Source organism: Rousettus aegyptiacus, unplaced genomic scaffold (assembly GCF_014176215.1).
Source record: "Rousettus aegyptiacus isolate mRouAeg1 unplaced genomic scaffold, mRouAeg1.p scaffold_m13_p_9, whole genome shotgun sequence".
Taxonomy (NCBI): domain Eukaryota; kingdom Metazoa; phylum Chordata; class Mammalia; order Chiroptera; family Pteropodidae; genus Rousettus; species Rousettus aegyptiacus.
In genome coordinates this window covers 77,867,994-77,886,957 of record NW_023416312.1, presented here as the reverse complement: position 1 = coordinate 77,886,957, position 18,964 = coordinate 77,867,994, and the positions used below count along the sequence as shown (strand labels likewise).

Genomic DNA, 18,964 nt, shown 5'->3' with positions numbered 1-18,964 from the left:
ATCTAGCTGTTTTTGCAGTTTCTGAAATTGTTGATGTGACTCGTTTCAGAACTCACTGAGTTTTTTCAGAAGTACCATCCTGAATTCTCTGTCACTTAAGTCGCATATTTCTATGTCTGTACGCTCATTTTCTGGAGATTTTTCTATTTCTTTCTGAGATGCCTTGGTTGTTCATGGTGTTGAATGAACTATGTCTCCTCCTGGGCATTAATGGAAGTGTATTCTATTGTTTTTCCAGAAAGAAGATTTATTATATAAATGTCTCTCTTTAGCCTGCTGCAAAGAATGTGCTTCTCTTTTGGTTTTAAGTAGGTGACATCTAAGTCTCTTGGATTTCTGCTTTATATATAGCCTAATGTGTTTTATTTTTATAGATTTTAATCACATACACTAATAAAAGTTGCATTCTGTGTCAGTGTTAGCAACAGTTTGGTAGCGTTTGCTCAGATTCCCATGGGGTTCTGCTGTAATAGGTCTCGAAGGGTGTGGAGGGATGGGCCCTCAGAGTTGGGGGTTGGGGGTTGCAGCACAGTCTCAGTTTTTCCACCGGGACCAGTAGAAATCAACTGTTGTTTCTCTGTAGTCCTGTCCCACTTCTCTGCTTTCTGCCCTTATTACTGAGCCCTGCTTCTGGCTGCGTAGAAAAGTCTCAGCACTTCTAGGCAGAGCTGTTCAGGGAAGTCTCTGCACCTTCTCCCCTCCCCCTCATCTTTCAGGGAGCTCCAGATGTTGAGAGAGGTAGCTTCTGTTTCCATAGCTTTTTCTCAGATTCTTCTGGGGCTTGCACGATCAATCTCAGATGGTATGGGGGGCAGGGCCCACTGATTTGGGGGTTGGAAGCTATATCTCAGCCTTGGTTTTGCAACTGGAACAGATAAAAATCGACTGTTGTTTCTTTGCTATCCTGTCTTGCTTCTCTGCTTTCTGCCCTGATGACTGAGCCCTGCTGCCAGCTGTGTAGAAAAGTCCCAGCACCTCCAGGCAGGGCTGTTCAGGGAATTCGCCGCACTTTCACCCATCCACCTCCTCCTGCAAGGAGCTCTGGTGGCTGCGAGAGGCAGCTTCTTTATTTGTCCCAGTCCACTACCCGACACCCGTCGTTCTGACATACGGTAGCTCTTATGCGCTGATCCCACACTCAAACATGCTGGTATGCAGTTTGGGTGTTTTTCGTTCAATTTTAGATATTCAGTTTATTGTTGTTTCAAGGGGAGAGATCTGAGGATGTCCCTGACTCCGCCATGTTTTCCCAGGATTTACATGAAACATTTTAGATCCTTTTAAATATACATGGGTAGCTAACTATCTAAAGGAATTCTTTGTAGAAATCAAGTGATATCCACTCCCTTCCCATTTATCTTTTATACAATTCCATGTTCACATAACAAGTTCATTTAAAGGGAGAGCTGCCTATACTAGAAAACACAACCAAGAATTTGTCATGCTCTTGGGGCACTAGTATTGTTTTAAAATATGAAAACTATATCAATGTCTTCAGAATTCAAGTTTGAGGTGGAAGGACAGAAAGAACTGATATTTTTTTCTGTAATTGGCCACTGAAAAGTGTGTCTCCCCACAAACCAGCTGAGCCTTTAGCTAGGCACCAAATGTTTCTGGCATTTTTCTGCTTTTCATCTCTCAGTTATTCGAGAGGTCAGATAAAATCATATTGTCTACAAAGTTGGTCCAGAGCATGCTGGTGTAACAAGATATCACTTGGCATCTATTATTTTTCTCCTATGGAAGAAAGGTGGCTATCAGCTATGATAGCATTTTTTAAAGAGGTTTAATTTAAGTATTTCTCATGGGCCAGTTTCTAACTCACTGTCTATACTTGTGGCTGCCAGGAATACAGTGGGAAAATACCAAACTATAGCAACGATGGCAGAGCTCCTAGAAAGGTGTGATGGAGGGGTTCTGGGTGCAGACTGTTCTTTGTGTAGCCATAGGAAAAAAAAGTATATATATACATATATATAATATAAATATATATATATTATATATGTATATATGTATATAATATGGATATAATATGTATATATATATTATATCCATATTATATACATATATATATATAACCTGAACAAACTCCTTTTAGCCTGTTTTTTGAAAGTAGCACTCTGAGTAGCGGGGCTAATAAAGAGATTAGTTTCACACAATTGAGTTACGCACGTGTAAACTGTTTTTCTGAAGTATGGATTTGCTCCTATGTAGGCAGGCTAGCATACTTTTTTGAGGTAACCCAGAAGGTAGCCTTACAGCTTTATTGGAAGTGTTGAATAATTTTCCTGGCAATAAATTTGTGCCTTTCACTGGCATTTTCTGAAGTGAGACTTTTGCAGTGGATGAAAATCAGCTCACTTCTGTTCTGTAACTTCGTGTCTTGTTGATGAATTATTTGTTCAGTAGCAGAAACTATGTCAAATCATGTGAGGTGGCCTCATTTACTTTTTACCTGCTATAACACTGAAGAATTTACATGTAAATGCAATTGAGAATGTTTTACATTTCATGAGCATACGGCACCTGATTTTGGAAGATAAATGACATTTTTACATATATACTGAACTTAAAACTCTTCCCCCAGCCCCATATTCTATTATTTTAAAATCTGGTAAGTCTGACAAGTGGTGTTTTACTGATGCCAAGTGAGAGAATAAGTTTCTTTTTTTGTTGTTTTTCTTCTCTCCTCTTTAGACATGCATAGCAGCCCACACAACCAGTTCGCCTTCAGACCCCTCCCGCCACCACCACCACCTCCTCATGCCTGCACCTGTGCCAGGAAGCCACCCCCTGCAGCAGACTCTCTTCAGAGGAGATCAATGACTACACGCAGCCAGCCCAGCCCAGCTGCTCCAGCTCCTCCAACCAGTAGACAAGATTCAGTTCATCTGCATAACACCTGGGTCTTGAATAGCAACATACCATTGGAGACCAGGTACTTGAAATATTAATGATCCCACTAAACTTAAGGATTGGCAGAGGATGATTCCACTGAGTGCAGAAACTCATTTTACTGTAGACATCTGCAGAGACACACAAATGAGCACATAGATACACACCCAGATGCATGGGCAAAAGGGCAGACCCCTCCACAAGCACAGATGCACATACGGACACACACATCTAGATCCAGGCACACCTGCAGACACAGACCAAAGCATATGCATGTGAAAAGATGAAACCACAGATGCATAAATATCCCACAGGTAGACACCCGCAAAAGCACAGGTAGTAAAGCCACTATCTAAACTATTGTTGCATCCTTAAACTACTAAAAGGCAGCCATCTTTTGTTTTAAGAAATTTCAATATTACAGGAAAATCCAAACACAATTGGGGGAACAGTGATTATTTGCATTTTATTTATTATAAGATTCTTTGAAAAAGTAAGTTTCCTCAAACATTTTTAAAAAGATTCGTTTCATGAATTGGAAGTCCATTTAATTTTAAAAACTATTCTGCCTTTAACTTGCTATTAACATAGAAAAACATTACCTAATAAAACATAGTATTCTGTTATAAATTCAAGGACTTCCCCTTTGTCTTCCACATGCCTTATTTAGATCTAACACCAAAGCTTTTTAAAAATACATTTATATGTAAACAATTGGTATGATCTATCACTTGATAAGCAATGTCTAGTGTCAACTCTGATCAATTTTATCCTAATATTTGGGAACTGGAATAGAATGGGGAGGACTGATTAACCCACATTATAAGGCTGGTTATTTTTTTCCTAAGCAGCATATTAAATTAAATGTTAGCCATGGCATCAGAGAATATGTCACCACCAATAAATTGAAAGCAGTATGGCTCAAATCCAGGAAACTCTATGTCACCCATCACTTACTAGGTTACATAGTTTCATAAACTGATATTTCTGATATCGCCAAAAAGAAAATATAGCAGTGAGCACCTATGATGGAGATAACTCAATTAGAACTATGCTTGTGATATAAGGTGTGTATATTGTTTTTCTGTTTAATTGAAAGTAGAGAGGTGACTGAAATGAGAGAAGCAGAGATCAATAGACGGTGTATATTCAAGGAGTTTTCAATAACTATGTGATTTACTCACTCTTTTTAAAAGTCCTTTGCAGGGCTTAGTGTTAGAGAGCTAAGAAAACACTGAGGCAATCTGGTTAACTAGCAGTCCTAACAAGCAAACACACGCCCTTTCTCCAGGAAGTCTGGAAGGATGGGGGTGGAATGGACTCAGGAAAATGGAAAGAGAAAACTATTCTTATTTGAAATGTTTATCTAAGCATGTTTGTACAATCTGCTCACATGAACCTTCTATATCTGTACAAAGAATGTATTAATTGGTCTCAGTTTCATAAGACACAGAGAAAAATATAAGTTTTCATGTGAGACTGAACAGAGAGTACCTTTTTAGTACATTTAAAAATATATTCAGCATCACAAAGATGAATTAAAAAAAACAACTAGAAACTCTGTCAATCAGGCTGGTCAGCTAGGACTTTCCAAATATATCCTTTAAAATGTTTGTTTCACATGAAGTCAATAAAAGGCAACTGTGGGTCCCCTGGTGCTTACTCATGACTGCGTAACATCTCTGAGCTTCAGCTTCCTCATCTGTAAAAATGAATATAAAAATACCTGCCCCAACAGGTTGCTAAGGAAGATCAAGTTAGTATAACAGAAAGTACCTCATATATTATAAAGCTTTATACAATTCAAAGGTAGCATCACTACCTCTACTAAGTGGTCACATGTCTCTGATCAAATATCTCCAAAACAGAGAACTGACTCATTCCTAAGGCATTCCATGTCATCTCAAACAACTACTAGAACATTCTTACTGAACCAAAATCTCCCCCTAAACTCTGCTTATTTTCTCACAGATCTAGTTCTAGGACCTCACAGAATAAATAAAATCTCTCTCACACCTGACATCCAGTCTTTTAAAGCTAAATGTTTCCCAATTTCCTCCACCTATTCTTCACATTAACTGGTTTCAAATCCTCTATCCTGGTCTCTCTGCACTCCAGTCCCACACTACAGTTTGTCTAAACTTCTCTTGACATATCATAGCCAAGGCTGAGTGTAGGTGTGGATTCTTATTAGCCAATTTGGCTGAAAGGAGTAGAGGTCAGTCAGGTTTCCTGGAGTAATTTAAAACATCTTTTTAAATATATGGTCGGTTCCTGGGAACCCAGGAAATATCAGTCAACCTCCACAGGAAGGTAAGGTCTATAGATCTCTGAAACTAATATATGACTCAGCGATTCTCTCCATTTTTGCCTTTCTCTGTTACTTTCTTTGTCTAATGTATCATCAGCTCGATATTTCTTTTATCTATAACAGTTTCTACTTTCGCATGGCAGTGTCTGGTTTCCACTGCACCACATAACTCCAAGGATACCTCCTGGCACCTCTCACCTCATCCCTTCACCTCTATGTTCCATTGTTAACTGCCTAATACTCTTGCTAGCTGTGGGTTCTATAGGGGAGGAAAATTATTTTCTTTCTGCCTGTATAGGTTCTTGCCTGAGACCACCCTATAATGAGAGGTTAACAGGGAAAACACAAACAGAAGTTTAATACCTCCTGTATACATGGGAGAAAACCAGGAAAACTGAATTATTTGCTAAAATGGTACAAGCCATTACTTTAAATACTATCTTTAGCTAATTATGAAAGACATGGGTGGGGAGCCAGTTATGAGGTTATCAGGAAAAGCACAGTGAACAAGGGTAAAGTTTTTATGCCTTCTCCATTGTTGTTTCTACAGATTTAGGCACCCTCCTCTTCCTGGTACAGAAAGAGAGACAGGCTTACAAATGGAGATTTCCTTTATAAATGTAAATATCCCTTACAATGGGTAACTTCTACTTGGTTTTCAGAGCTTCTCCTGTGCCTGCTGTTTCATAAAAAGAATCAGCCCAAAATAATCAACTTGTAAAAGAGGCATACTTGAGGATGGCAAATTCTGCTCCCCTTCAGTTCAAAAATCTTAGAGAAGGAATTTGAGTAACCCAATTCATCCCTTTTGTACCAGGTTGCATTCAAGTTCCCTGGCAAGCCCTCCCTCTCATCTATCCCCTCAGTCAGCTGAGGCAAAGGGGAGAGAAAGGTCATGTGACTTAAAAAAGCACCAGCATGGCCCCTTATGGCTGTCCCTTGTGTAAAGGCTGGGAGTGGACCTGAAGTGCCTTAGATGGACCTCTTTGCAATCACCTTGATTGATTCAGTTAGAAAAGGGCAAAAGTCAGTTGTCTGCATTGTTCTAAGTATTTATGTTAATGTTCTCCACTTCAATATCAGCATTTTTTGGTGGCTACATAGCACTAATGATACACAGTGAAAACACTTATTAATTAAACTCTTAAAACTTTTTTACAAGTTCTGAGGCTAAGTCACAATGTATTTATTCCATAATTATATAGTTGAAGTTTTTTAAAAATTGCATGTTTGGGATATGAGAATACAGGTGGAAATACGTTGAGAGGCTTAATTCGTCCTAATTTGATTTTATCTTGTTAGCCTGTGGAGATGTAGCTGAATTCTAATTCTGCCATACAAAATATTTGCATAGTATTGCTATCACAATCGTGTCATCTGTAGGCTTCTTAGGTATACTTTCCTCATTTTTATGTAAGTTATTAAATTTTTATGTAAGTTATAAAAATGATACATAGGGCAAGATCAAGATCAGAGTTCTGTGGCATGCTGCCGGAACCTCTCTGTGGGTTGACATTTTTCCATCAGGCAGCATTTTTTTTACTAACATACAACCCACATTTTTTTCATCTTGTTCAAGGCATATCATGAGAGATCTTGTCAAATGACTTGCTGATATCCAGATGCAGTATACATACATTTGTCCTGATCTGCCAATTCAATAACCATGTCAAAAATAGAAATTAAATGAGATTCGTCTTATAGAACTTGTTCTTAGAGTGTTTATGCTGCCTTCTCATGGTTACTATTTTTTTCTAAGTTCTTATTAATTAACTTTTTAATAACTTGTTCTAGAATTTTGCATTCAATCAACATGATGTTTCTTGATCTAATCTATGGAGCCCATGGGCTTCCTGTTCCTTTTGAAAACCAAAGTCAATGTCTACTGACTCCAGTCTTCTAACACATTTCACCACACTACAGTCCTGATACTTTAGTAACTATGACTAGGTAATCCAATCCACAAGACTTGTCTCCACTCTGAGATATAATTTTAATTCATTTAGAACAATTAAGTGCCCTCTTATGAATACTTTGCCTATCTTAGGCTTCAGTTTAGTTATTGATATTTATTTTTACCCATTTAAGTTGTAACGATCACAAAGAAAGCTAGTTGTTTAGAAAATGACCCTGATTTTGGAACATTGCATAAGTTGCACATTTGCCCTAACTGCCAGAGACCAGCTCCAGCCAATTCCAGGGCTGAACAATACGTGGAGTCGGCAAAGGAAAAATGACAAGCAGCAAGCCTTGATGCAAGGCAGTTTTATTTTTTTATCTCCCCGAAAATGTAGAGGTGCAGGAGTTTTAAGCCCCAAATCCCATTCTTCATTCTTTCTAAACACAAAGGTCTATTTTTCTTCTATTCACTACTTGTCAACTCACAGGTTAGGTTCCTAAGCGGGGTTACAGAAGCAGAAAGTTTGTTTAGAATGTTATATTCCTATAATCAAAGGTCTACGTGCCCATAGCAATAGTAAAACAGTAATTTCTAGTAAGAATCATTATTTCAGCTACCACGTCCCCCTCCCGCCCTTTGTGGGCCTAACAGGGGCTTTCCACATAAGCACTGACACAATGGCCCACTCAGAAAGTAAATCTTGCTTTCTCCTTTGATCAAGTTGTTTGATTAATTCCTATTACTTATATTTCTTTGTGCCCTATTTTTGGAAAAGTTGCCTTTCCCCCTAACACCCCCCTCCTCTCCCAAGGATGGAACAGTAATCAAAAGCAATGCATAAACTTTCGATATAGACAATACAGAGGAAAGCAACAAGCACAGATGATTCTAGCATCACTTCCTTTGCAAGCGACGCTTCACTCCAGCTGCGACTGTGTCAAACAGCTTGAGGTCTGTGGCCTGCGGCACCTAACCTTGCTCTTTCTCTAAGCATGTATTTTATAAAAAAAAATACTAGTCATCTTTAGCAATTTTTTTCAAGTGTCAGGCTCATCTGGGCATTAACCCTCTTGCCATTATTTTCACCATACTCTCATATTTATTTATCCCTGATTTTCATCTCTTTGTTTTAGTAGATATCCTTTAGAAACCTAAACTGAGTGATGAGCACCAAGTATAGGCACACAGATTTCAATAGTCAACAAGCCTCTTTTTTTATAGTGTCTCGGTATGTGGGATTAAACCTACTTAATTTTAGAGACTTGTTTTCCTAAAGTCTAGAATTTTTGCTTCATAATGTACTTGGGAACTCTAAACTAAAATTGTCGTTTTCTCTAAAGGTCTCTGTCACCTTCAACTCACCAGTTTCTCTTGAGTCAGTGAGAGAAGAAAGTCTTATCATTTTCTTTGCCTTCTTGGAGGTGGAGTTGTCAACAGGGGAGGCTGGGGACTAGTCATATGTATAGCAGATGTCTATAAAGATGAAATACTCATGTTTACTATACTATTTTTAGTACACTCTTGTGGTCTGTGTTAGAAATGAGTATATATTTCTTCCATCTGACCCAAGGGGCTATTATAAACTCCCTAAACCATTATTCATTAGCTGTATGACCTAGGGTGTAATACTTGACATCATTATCATGCCTCAATTTCCCTCATCTTTAAGGATGGTAGTAATACCTATTCATAAGGCTGTTGTGGGGATTAAATCAGTTAGTGCTTGCAGTGTATTTAGAGCAGCTGGACACATAGTAAGCACTTGATAAATGTTAATAGTAACCATAATAATACAGAAGACATGACTCTACTTTTTATCCCATTCTATTTCTATTTTCAACTTACTAAAGGTGTTCCTACCCTTATGTTCATGATTTTCTCCAACATATACAACACATACAACATCATTTCACTTCCTCTCTTAGTATACTTTTAAATGGAATATACCCTTTACCACTGCCTTAGTCCATTCAGGCCGTTATAAGAAAAATACCATATATTGAGTAGTTTAAATAACAAATAGTTATTTATCACAGTATGGAGGCTGGGAAGTCTAAGATCAAGACACTGGCAAATTTGGCATCTGATTCAAACCCACTTCCTAATTCATAGACTGCTATCTTCTCAATGCCTCCTAACATGGCAGAATGGGTAAGGAAGCTCCCAGAGATCTCCTTGATAAGGCCACTAATCCCAATTATGAAAACTCTATCCTTATGACATAATCACCTCCCAAAGACTCAACTTCCAAATACCATCACACTGGGAATTGTGAATTGGGGAGGCGGATACAAATATTCAATTTATAATAACTAGCAATTCCAGTTATTAGAACACTTCCTTCTTCTAGGTTTTAATGGCACATATCTGCAAGGATTTATAAGATTGTTGTCCTGTGACAGATCTCTATAACAGCTTTTGGATGGTTACCTCTCTGCTGTCATTCATAGAAACAATGCCCTGACTACCTAGTACATTCAGGATTATGTCCTGCCATGAGCCCTCCCTTACTCAGAGATCAGCCTTTCCAGCTCTTCCTCTAAGACTTCTCTCCACATTTCCAATGTCTGTATTATCTTTTTTATGGTGGAGTTAGGGCAATATATTTCACAACCTGGAAAGATGGGCACATTGCCAAAGATGGAGATGGAGAGCCTGGATGATTTGTTAAGCATATGTGCTTAAACAACCCTGGACTAAGCTACTTATATGGTTGTGAATTTGGACACATTACTTAACTTCCATGGGTCTCAGTTTCTGCATCTGTTATTGGAATAAAAATTACCTTACTTTGTGGGGTTTGTGTGAGAATTAAATGAGATAATATATGCAAAATGTCTGCTCAGGGATGGGCACATAGAAAATGTGAGATAAATATTATTTTCACTATAAGAACCTGGTACTGCCCTGGTGACAAAGAGACGAGTTCAGAATCACTACAGTTCAGAGAGCATATTAGCTTTAGTCTGCTCTAAAAACATCCAATATCCACATATACCTTACAGTCTCTGTATTATTGAGCATTCCCTGAACAAGGAGGCATTTAGCAAGCATTTACCGATTATTCATCATGTACTGCAACTGCTATGAGGAATAAGAAGAGTCTCTGTACTGAAGAAACTTGTGGTGTAGTACTAATAATGATGATAGCTAAGTGTATAGCATCGCTATATTCCAAACTCTGTTCTAAGCCCTTTATAATCAACTGCTTTAATCCTTACAATAACTCCAGGTAGTAGGTATTATTGGTGTCAACAACTTCATTGGATAGATGAAGAAACTGAGGTACAGAGGTGTTGAAGATCTTTGAAAAATCCTACAGGTAGAAATACTAACTCCAGGTCAGGTTTTGATCCAGACTGTAAGTCTGGGATCTTCACATTTAGCCACTTCCTGCAATAGGAAATACCAAGCAATATAAATAGCAATTCCATGATAAGTACTTTATTAAATTTAAGTTATTTCAAGATAGGAACACTTAGAGGCGGTAATATAACTGAGATGGGAATAGTGATGGCCAAAGAAGTGTTTGAAGCAAGTGGAAGAGGGAAAATGGAAATTTGCCTGGGAAAATGTCCTAAAAATCATTTTGATCTAAAATTGTGAGGAAGCATTAGGTAAAAAATGGAGGAAAAGACATCCCGGGAAAAACATTGCACTCAGAATCATACACATTATTCTTCCTGTTCTTCCTCTCCCTTTCTCTCCATTGCTGTTTAAACCTTCTTACTAGGTTGGCTATTCTGTGAGCAAATGAGTTACTTCTAATACTAATGAGATAATCATTCTTCTACCATTTGCAATGACATGAATAGACCTAGAGAGTATTATGCTAAGTGAAATAAGTCAGAGAGAGAGACAAATACCAAATAATTTTACTTATATGCGAAATCTAAAGAAAAAATAAATGAACAAACAAAATGAAAACAGACTCACAGATACAGAGAACAAACTGATTATCGCTAAGCTGATGGGAGGGGGCGTTTTTGAGCTGGATGAAAAAGATAAAGGGATTAAGAAATACAGATTGGTAGTTATGAAAAAAGTCACAATGATGTGAAATATAGCATAAAGAATATAGTCAATAATTTTGTAATAACTATGTATGTATCAGGTGGGTACTAGACTGATCAGAGGGAACATTTTGTAAATTATTTAAATGTCTAACCACTCTACTGTATACCTGAAACTAATATAAAATAGTATTGAATGTCAACTCAAATTGAAAAATAAAAATTTTTAAAAAACTATTATTCCTGAACCAAAAGCCTATAATTTTTAAGCTATGAGCCAGAAATCTAAATTTCATTCTGAAATTCAAACTGGTAAATTGCAATATTTTCCTTTCATATTTAGGTGTGTATCTTTGGATATACTAGAGTTTTCAGATCCTCTTATTCTGTGATTCTGCTCCAGAGCCTCTTTTCCCTTCCCGTGAGATAAGCCTCAATCCTAAAGCTATCCTGTTGTGCCTTCTTCATAAATAGTGTAAGAGTGGCTAAGATTTTGGTTTGTAGAAACCAATAGATGTGGGTTTAAAGTTCAGTTCTGCTCCTCATTAGCTTCATACGCCTGCACAAATCATTGAACCTTTTTGAACCTCAGTTTCCTGATCTTAATAATGAGTTATTAGCACTCATTTCATATGGTTGTTACACGGATTATTTTAGACCTTACATGTGATTTGCACTTTCATTTTATGTCCTCCCATTTTTCTGTTCTTTCTTTGTGTCATATTTCTCCCATCTCCATCCCCTTGACACTAGTTTTTGTTCTATTCTAGCTTCTCAGAATCCTGACTTACTGCTTTCCTTTCTGTAAGAGTCTCTCCATTCTATCCATGCACTTTGTGTACTAGTGGATTACTCTGCCTGTAACACCAGAAAAAGTGGAGTATTGCTCTTTTTTTAAATCAGGAATTCTCACATAGCCACTCTTTGCAGAACACTAGGACAGTTCTCTTATCTCCTCAACCTTTTCACTGGAATTCACTTTGAAGTGGAATTACAGCCATTTTTAGTCTCCATTAATTATTCTCTTAGTTGTCCCCCAATTCGAGCTGTTTACTTGATGCCCTTACTCATTTGGAATTTTAGACCAGGTGTTAGCTCTAGACCCTAACTGACTTTACTTGATCTGTTCTCAGTGGTGATGGATGTTAATCATGATCTAGCCTCCAAAAGGAATCTTACTTAAAGATTTTGCTGTGATATTTAATATTAAGGAGAACTTGGAGTTTCTATTAACATAACCACTTCAACTCTCAAAGACAAATCAGACTTGCATAGTGGAGTAGTGCCAGAAGAGTGAGTAGCAACTATCTTCATTGATTTTTACCATATTCTGACAGATGATTGTAGCTTGGTATGATGCTAACTGCCCTCACTGACTTTAGGCTAATACGACAATTAATTGGAGTCAATAGGGTTACTTTTATAAAAGAACGGCCGGGACCATTGACAGAGGAGATGTTGGAAAGAAATGGAAAGAGAAATTAAAACTATATGACCAATGCTTGTTATCAGAATTCTAGAGCTATTGTCTATCTTGGAGAAAGAAGAATCATTAGGAAGTGGTGATGGTTGTGATTAAAGTATCTATGGATAATACTCTTTAAATACTAGCCCATAAAAGTAAGTTCCCCAGTAGTGATTATACTTCTTAATTCTACAGTATTACTAAAATCTACCTAACATTTATAAGTAGTTTTTTTCCTCATTAGGACATTTGCAATGAAAGATAGATTTAAAGACATATTTTTCTTTCGATAATGACAGGACAAAAAAACACATTCAGTGCCTAGATCCAGCAATATCTCATGCTTTAATCCTTTAATAGAACTAGTGTTAGCAAAATACATCTTCAGCCACAGATTTAAAGATTCTGTTTGAGACAGAAAAGACTTTGTAGAACTAATCTATGATGTATAAATCCTGTTTACTACAAATGAACAAGAATAAACCAAGCATTTCAGCCTACACCAAATGATGGATGTGGAATATGTTAAATTTACATGAAAGATAATTCTGTAGCCTTAAAAATATTTTATAGATATTGAGAGTAAAAATATATCTCTAAAAGTTTATTGTACTTAGGTCATGAAGGACAATATTTTGAAGGTTATTGTGATACAGTCTCTAGACACTTTAGTGGTGGTATTAGTTTTAAAAATTCTTTTTAATCGACCATAGGTAAACGTAATGTTTTATTTTATAAAGAAAAAAATTATACCATAAGCAAGGTGAAGTCTGGTTTTAATATGGAAAAGATTTATTTAGCAATTTAAATGTGAATTTAGACAGATGTTTTAGAGAATTCTTTAAAAATGAGATGATTAATTAAATAAGTAAGTATAGCAAACAAAATGAAATTTTAAAGGAATCTCTGTATCAGTATTTTTGCCCTCTCTCATCATATATACTTCCTTGTCTTAGATTGTAAATCCAAAAACAGAAATACCTGATTTTGATAAAGAGAGAAACTAGTTCTTAACAACTTCATTGACTACAAAGTTACTTATCCAGTTACTCATAATAAATATTTTCACTGCCGTGTCAAGTTAATAAACACTTGTCTGTTATATTTTACTAGAAGTATGAAATATATTTGAAGTAGCAAAAATTTATTTTCCTTTCAATTATTCTCCTTATTTTCCACAGTGGAGTGTGTGTGTGTGTGTGTGTGTGTGTGTGTGTGTGTGTGTGTAAGACATTCTACTAAACATCTCTCTTTGAAAGAATCCAGCTGATTCCTTATTAATTCCACAACCCAAAAAAATGTTTATAGCTTTTAAAGCAAATGATAAGATCCAGTTAAGTCGTGAGGTATTTGAAATGTTTCTCCAAAAACTGTGAAAGTACAGTACTGAGTAATCCATTTAAAGAACAGAAATCTTCAAAAAGAATTGCCCCCTTTGGCAAACATATAAGCAAATAAATAGGAAAATCTGCTCCTCTATTCTGTTAAATTTTTTTGGTGTGATATCTGAAGGTATAAGAATGTGTATAATGCAAATATTTTAAATAAAAATGGTTAATAATAAATTCTATGATTTAATTCTGGCATAGATAAGTTTTAACAAATTTTGACAAATCTGAATTGAGAGCCTACTCTATACCACACACTGTTCTAGTTGTTGGTGTACAACAGAACAAAACAGATACAATTTTTGCCTTTATGGAGCTCACATGCTAGTGAAGGAGAAAGCCTTTACCTTAAAATAGTAATCATATTGAGGCTAATAATACTGCTCGTGGTCTGGCTAGATGTAGTATTTGAGAAGGGGAGAAGGAGTCAAAAATACCTCTTAGAAGTCTTCCTTTACTAGCCTTGACTTCCCCACAGTAACTTTCATAGAATTTTCCCTTATCTATGGCCTCATATCATCCTGTGCATGTCTATGAAGACCTTATTCCATTATATATTTGCACTCCAAATATTTTATTTACTTGTCTTTATTCCTTGTTGTAAATTGAGTAAAGGACTGTATCTTTTGTTTTTACTTTAATTCCTCAGTGCTTTGTTCATACTGTTCAACAAAATTTTTGTAGGATATTTGGACAGACAGAGTATGTAACTGAGCAAGGAACTGCAGATGGAGTAGATTTCTGAAATCAGAAACAATAGTTGGAAAAAGCCAACAATGAGGCTTTGGGGGAAATATTAAAAATCTATGTGGGACATCTAGTTTGAAACATCCAATATCCAATAAATAGTTGAAAATGTGGATCTGGGTCCCAGGAGAGGAAGAAAAAGAGAAAAGGTTTTCTCCTACCACTTACTGAATACCTACTGTGTGCTAAACGTTGTGCCAAGCTATCATTGCATTTATTACAATTTAAAGTTTTTAAAACCAAGACATAGAGAAGTTGAACAATATGCCACAAGGTCACCCGTTAGTATGTAATGGAGCCAATTCAAACTTACTTCTGCCTGATTTCAGAGCCCATGATAGACATGGATAATAAAGAATTTTATACAGGCACATAAATATTGAATTTCCATGAATGATGAAGGAAATATTGAAAGACCTAGACACAGAGTTTAGTACAAGAAAGCTATAAAGCAAACCATGGCAACACACCTTAGGTGTTTATAAAGGAGAAAAGGCCAGCATCGGTGATTAAGGAGTAATTATAGAAGAGAAAAAAAAACAAGAGAGGAGAAAATTTCAAAGAATAGTGATCTTGATTTTCAGATGTTTCATAGATCAAGTAGAATGTGCATGAGAGGAGATCACTGACTGTCAATTACAAGACTTCTTAAATTTTAAGCAGCCAGTTTCAGTACAGTGATGAGATTGAAGCTAGACTCCAAAGTATTTGAAGAATTGTTAAGAGGTAAGAAAATAGAAACCACAGATATCAGAGACTACTCTTTCAAAATGAAATAGTAGATTGGGAGGAAGCTGAATAGGTCAAAACTTCCATATAAATTGGAAGGAGGGAAGAAGAGGGAAAGGACTACATTCAGTGAGGAGGTACACAGTAGTCACCAGCATGGCTATGTGGTTTACAGAAAGAAACAACATACCAATTTAGAGATTAAGTTTCCTTACTGGTAAAGGATAAGGAAATTTACAAGGATGGTCACATAATACTAAAGAAAATAGCACGATCCTACACGGTGATACAGGCTTCCTAGGTCACCAAGTCTCAACAAGGGCCTACAGCCTTTGAGGAATAATAAATCCCGTAGGTGCTAGAAGTTTGCCTTTGCAAATATTGTATTAGAGGGAGGTATTATATCCTCCTACCCTTATTTAAAGTAGATTTTCAATATAAGTCATATTCTAAAGGGCAAGCAGCTATCATTGGCCAATCCAAGATTATAATTTAGATTTATTGTCTCCATCTGGCATACGTAACACATTAGGCAGTCCCGTTACTGATGAAGGTATTTAACAATTACATATGTATACACAGGGCTTTCATTGACAACATAAATGCTAATTTATGACTACTTCCAATTCAACTAATAAAATATCAAGTACAACATAAAACCACGGATATCATTTATTCTTTCCTCTTGTGGCACAATATTAGCTTTCTAAGTAAATTTATTTTCTTCTGGAAAAAACAATATTCACAATTTGCTATTTTCCTCACCTTTCAACTCAACTAAAATAATTGTATTTTTTAAATTTATGATAGTCCAATCTTTCAAATTTTGTGATTCGCTATGCTGAATACTATCATTAACTTAGATAACTTTATGACAACATGACTGATTGCTATTTAGTAGATATTCTTGTAGCTAAATATTTTTTTCATGTGTCATATTCAAAAGACTGAGATTTTACATAAATTATTGCATATATGTATGTGTATATGTTAGGCATATGTGCTCATGTATGTGTGCATGTATAATTTTCAATTGTCCAAAGTCATTTAACTCATTATCTCATTTGAAACTAAAAAAAAAATATGTGAGTTACCTATAACAGAATTTATGACCAACATAAAGATAAAGAAACTGAATGAGTCTTGGAAATTTTTAATAATGTGTTTATATGGCAGTAAGAACAAGAGTTAAAGTTGAAATGCAAGTCTTCATGCAACGAATCCAATATTCTTTCCACTATAACAATTTGTGTCTAAAGTATAAAGAATCCCAAGTCATCCCTTCTTGTCTTTCAGTGAATATTTATAGTTCAGTTTAAATTTCCCCTTACAGACATAATCTAGGTTTTATTTATATTAAAATCGTGATTAGCCTAAATGCCCAGAAAATTAGGGGTTCTGGTTAATTGGATTCAGTGTTTACCTTAAGGTTAAATCAAACTTTTTGAAAATTGCCATTCCTGTTGAAAATCATTCTTAAATATGAATCTACTTTTCATTTTAACCCAAATCATAATAATTTACTCTTTATAATTAAAAATCTTACTGAATGTCAGGGTTGTCATTTTGAATATGATTTTTTATTATACAGAAGTCAAAGTATAGAGGATATTGTAGAGTGGAAAAAATGTCTAGTGGTCCTGGGATATCTTTTGTAAATTGTGGATGGCCTCTTGTTCATAGTTGAAAAAGCACTGGACTTAAAATTAGAAATCTTGAGGCCAAGTCCAGTTGTGCGACTAAATAGCTGTGTAATTTTGATAGTGTTTTTCTTCCTCTTAACTTCATTTTCCTCAACAGTAAAATGAGGGAATAAAGGTAAATCATACTTGTGGTATTATCTGACTTTACTATCCCTTTTACTCTATGGATTGCCTTTTTATTGTTTGCCCCTCCACTGAAAGTATTCTGCTCAATTGAGCTTTGCATTTAGTTGGATTTTAATTAATTTCGAGATTACTAATTCTAAATGATGTCTTCAAACAAATCAGATGAATTTCAATTGAATAGTCATGACTCCTTCAGAATTCCCAATAGCCAAGAAGAAACAAGGAAGATGCTACATATCCTTTTCTGTCAGGCAGTAGCGATAATGGCAGACAAGTATAGTTAACAAGGCAATGTTAGGCCAGTACAAGACTAAACTATGATTAAGTTTTGCCTGATATACAATATGTGCTCAATAAAAGTTTGTTAAACAAATAAATTTAAGAACAAAACCTTTCATGAAGATGGGATAAAAATACAACACCTTACATAAAAATCTACCTTGCCTTGAGTCATTGTGAAGCTACAGTAGTTTCAGCATTTTCTTTCATATTGTTAGTTTCTGTCTAACTGTGAAATACATATAACTTCATTTTGTTTCTTATTCAAAGATAAAAATACAATATAGATTAGGTTTAAGTTCCAACCAGCCTTTTCTATATTGTATCTCATGAATCCATGATGATTTGTTTGAGTATTGACAATGATGCAAAGAGAAATAAGTTTAGTGCTAATATTATATCTGCCATATAGAGATGTATTTTTAGGGGTCAAAGGAGTGTGTGAAATCACTATATACTCCTCAAGTTGACTTTACCTTGTTTATTTCCCTGTGCTGTCCCTGAATAAAATAGACCAATGAGTATTTTCTTTGAGCTTTGGAACTCACATAGCAGATGTGGGAGAGAACATTTCTATGGCAGGAAGGCCTGATTTAAATATTCTCCTATATTTAAGTGGGATTATATTTATTGAGTTTAGGAGTATAACACAAAGCTGAATTTGACTGTTTCTTAGATGGCCTAACCTGAAGGGAGTTAACGTTGTTTCATTTACTATAATCATTATATATTCCGCATGTTCTAATCAGTAGTTCAGGTTTTAGATTTATGCCTCATGACAGGTTCACAAAGGGGACAATTTGAAAAGCAATTTTAAAAATTGAGAGTATAATATGTTTTCTATTACGCATCTCTTATGAAGATTTCCTTGTCAGCAAGGGTAAATATCTGGGGTAAAATTATTGAGTTATGCATGTTCTCTGGCCCTTGTGCTCAGGGTATTTGTTTGGACAATAAACCAATATCGAGTGGAAATAGCCTCAATCTAGTAAAAAGTGTGGGCTTGAGGAGGTAGATAAGATACTGAGTGCCTGGTAAGAAAATCTTCTTCCAGAAGTCTTTATAGAGAGACAGATACCCTCCCATAGGAATGTTGAATACTTCAAAAATACATGTTCCAAGTATAAGGGAAAAAATAGCATGGATGATAGAGGCTTTGTTCATCATTCTTGAGACCACATCAAAGTTGTGACAGAAAGATGGAACAAACAGCAAGCAAAGTCACCTGGGATCTAGAGGAACAGAAGCACTACAACTAAGGATAGAAATAAGAAATCACCCTGCAACAGTAGAAGGTAGAAGGTGGACAAGAAGCAAGGCTGCTTGATCCAAAGGGGCTGAATGGAACAGAGGCTACAGCAGCTGCATCTGGCAGCTACAGATGCCTCTTAAAGGGACTGTGTCCAGG

General features: G+C 36.0%; 1 protein-coding gene across 6 annotated transcripts in view; it reads left to right on the top strand.

The window, feature by feature from the left end:
* Nucleotides 1-18,964, top strand: part of TENM1 (teneurin transmembrane protein 1) — a 995,735-nt gene that overhangs the window by 542,072 nt on the left and 434,699 nt on the right. For all 6 annotated transcript variants that reach the window (XM_036227172.1, XM_036227175.1, XM_036227174.1 and 3 more), the window contains one exon: nt 2,698-2,938. In XM_036227172.1, coding sequence (XP_036083065.1) covers nt 2,698-2,938 — 241 coding nt within the window. The remainder of the gene's footprint in view (nt 1-2,697; nt 2,939-18,964) is intronic.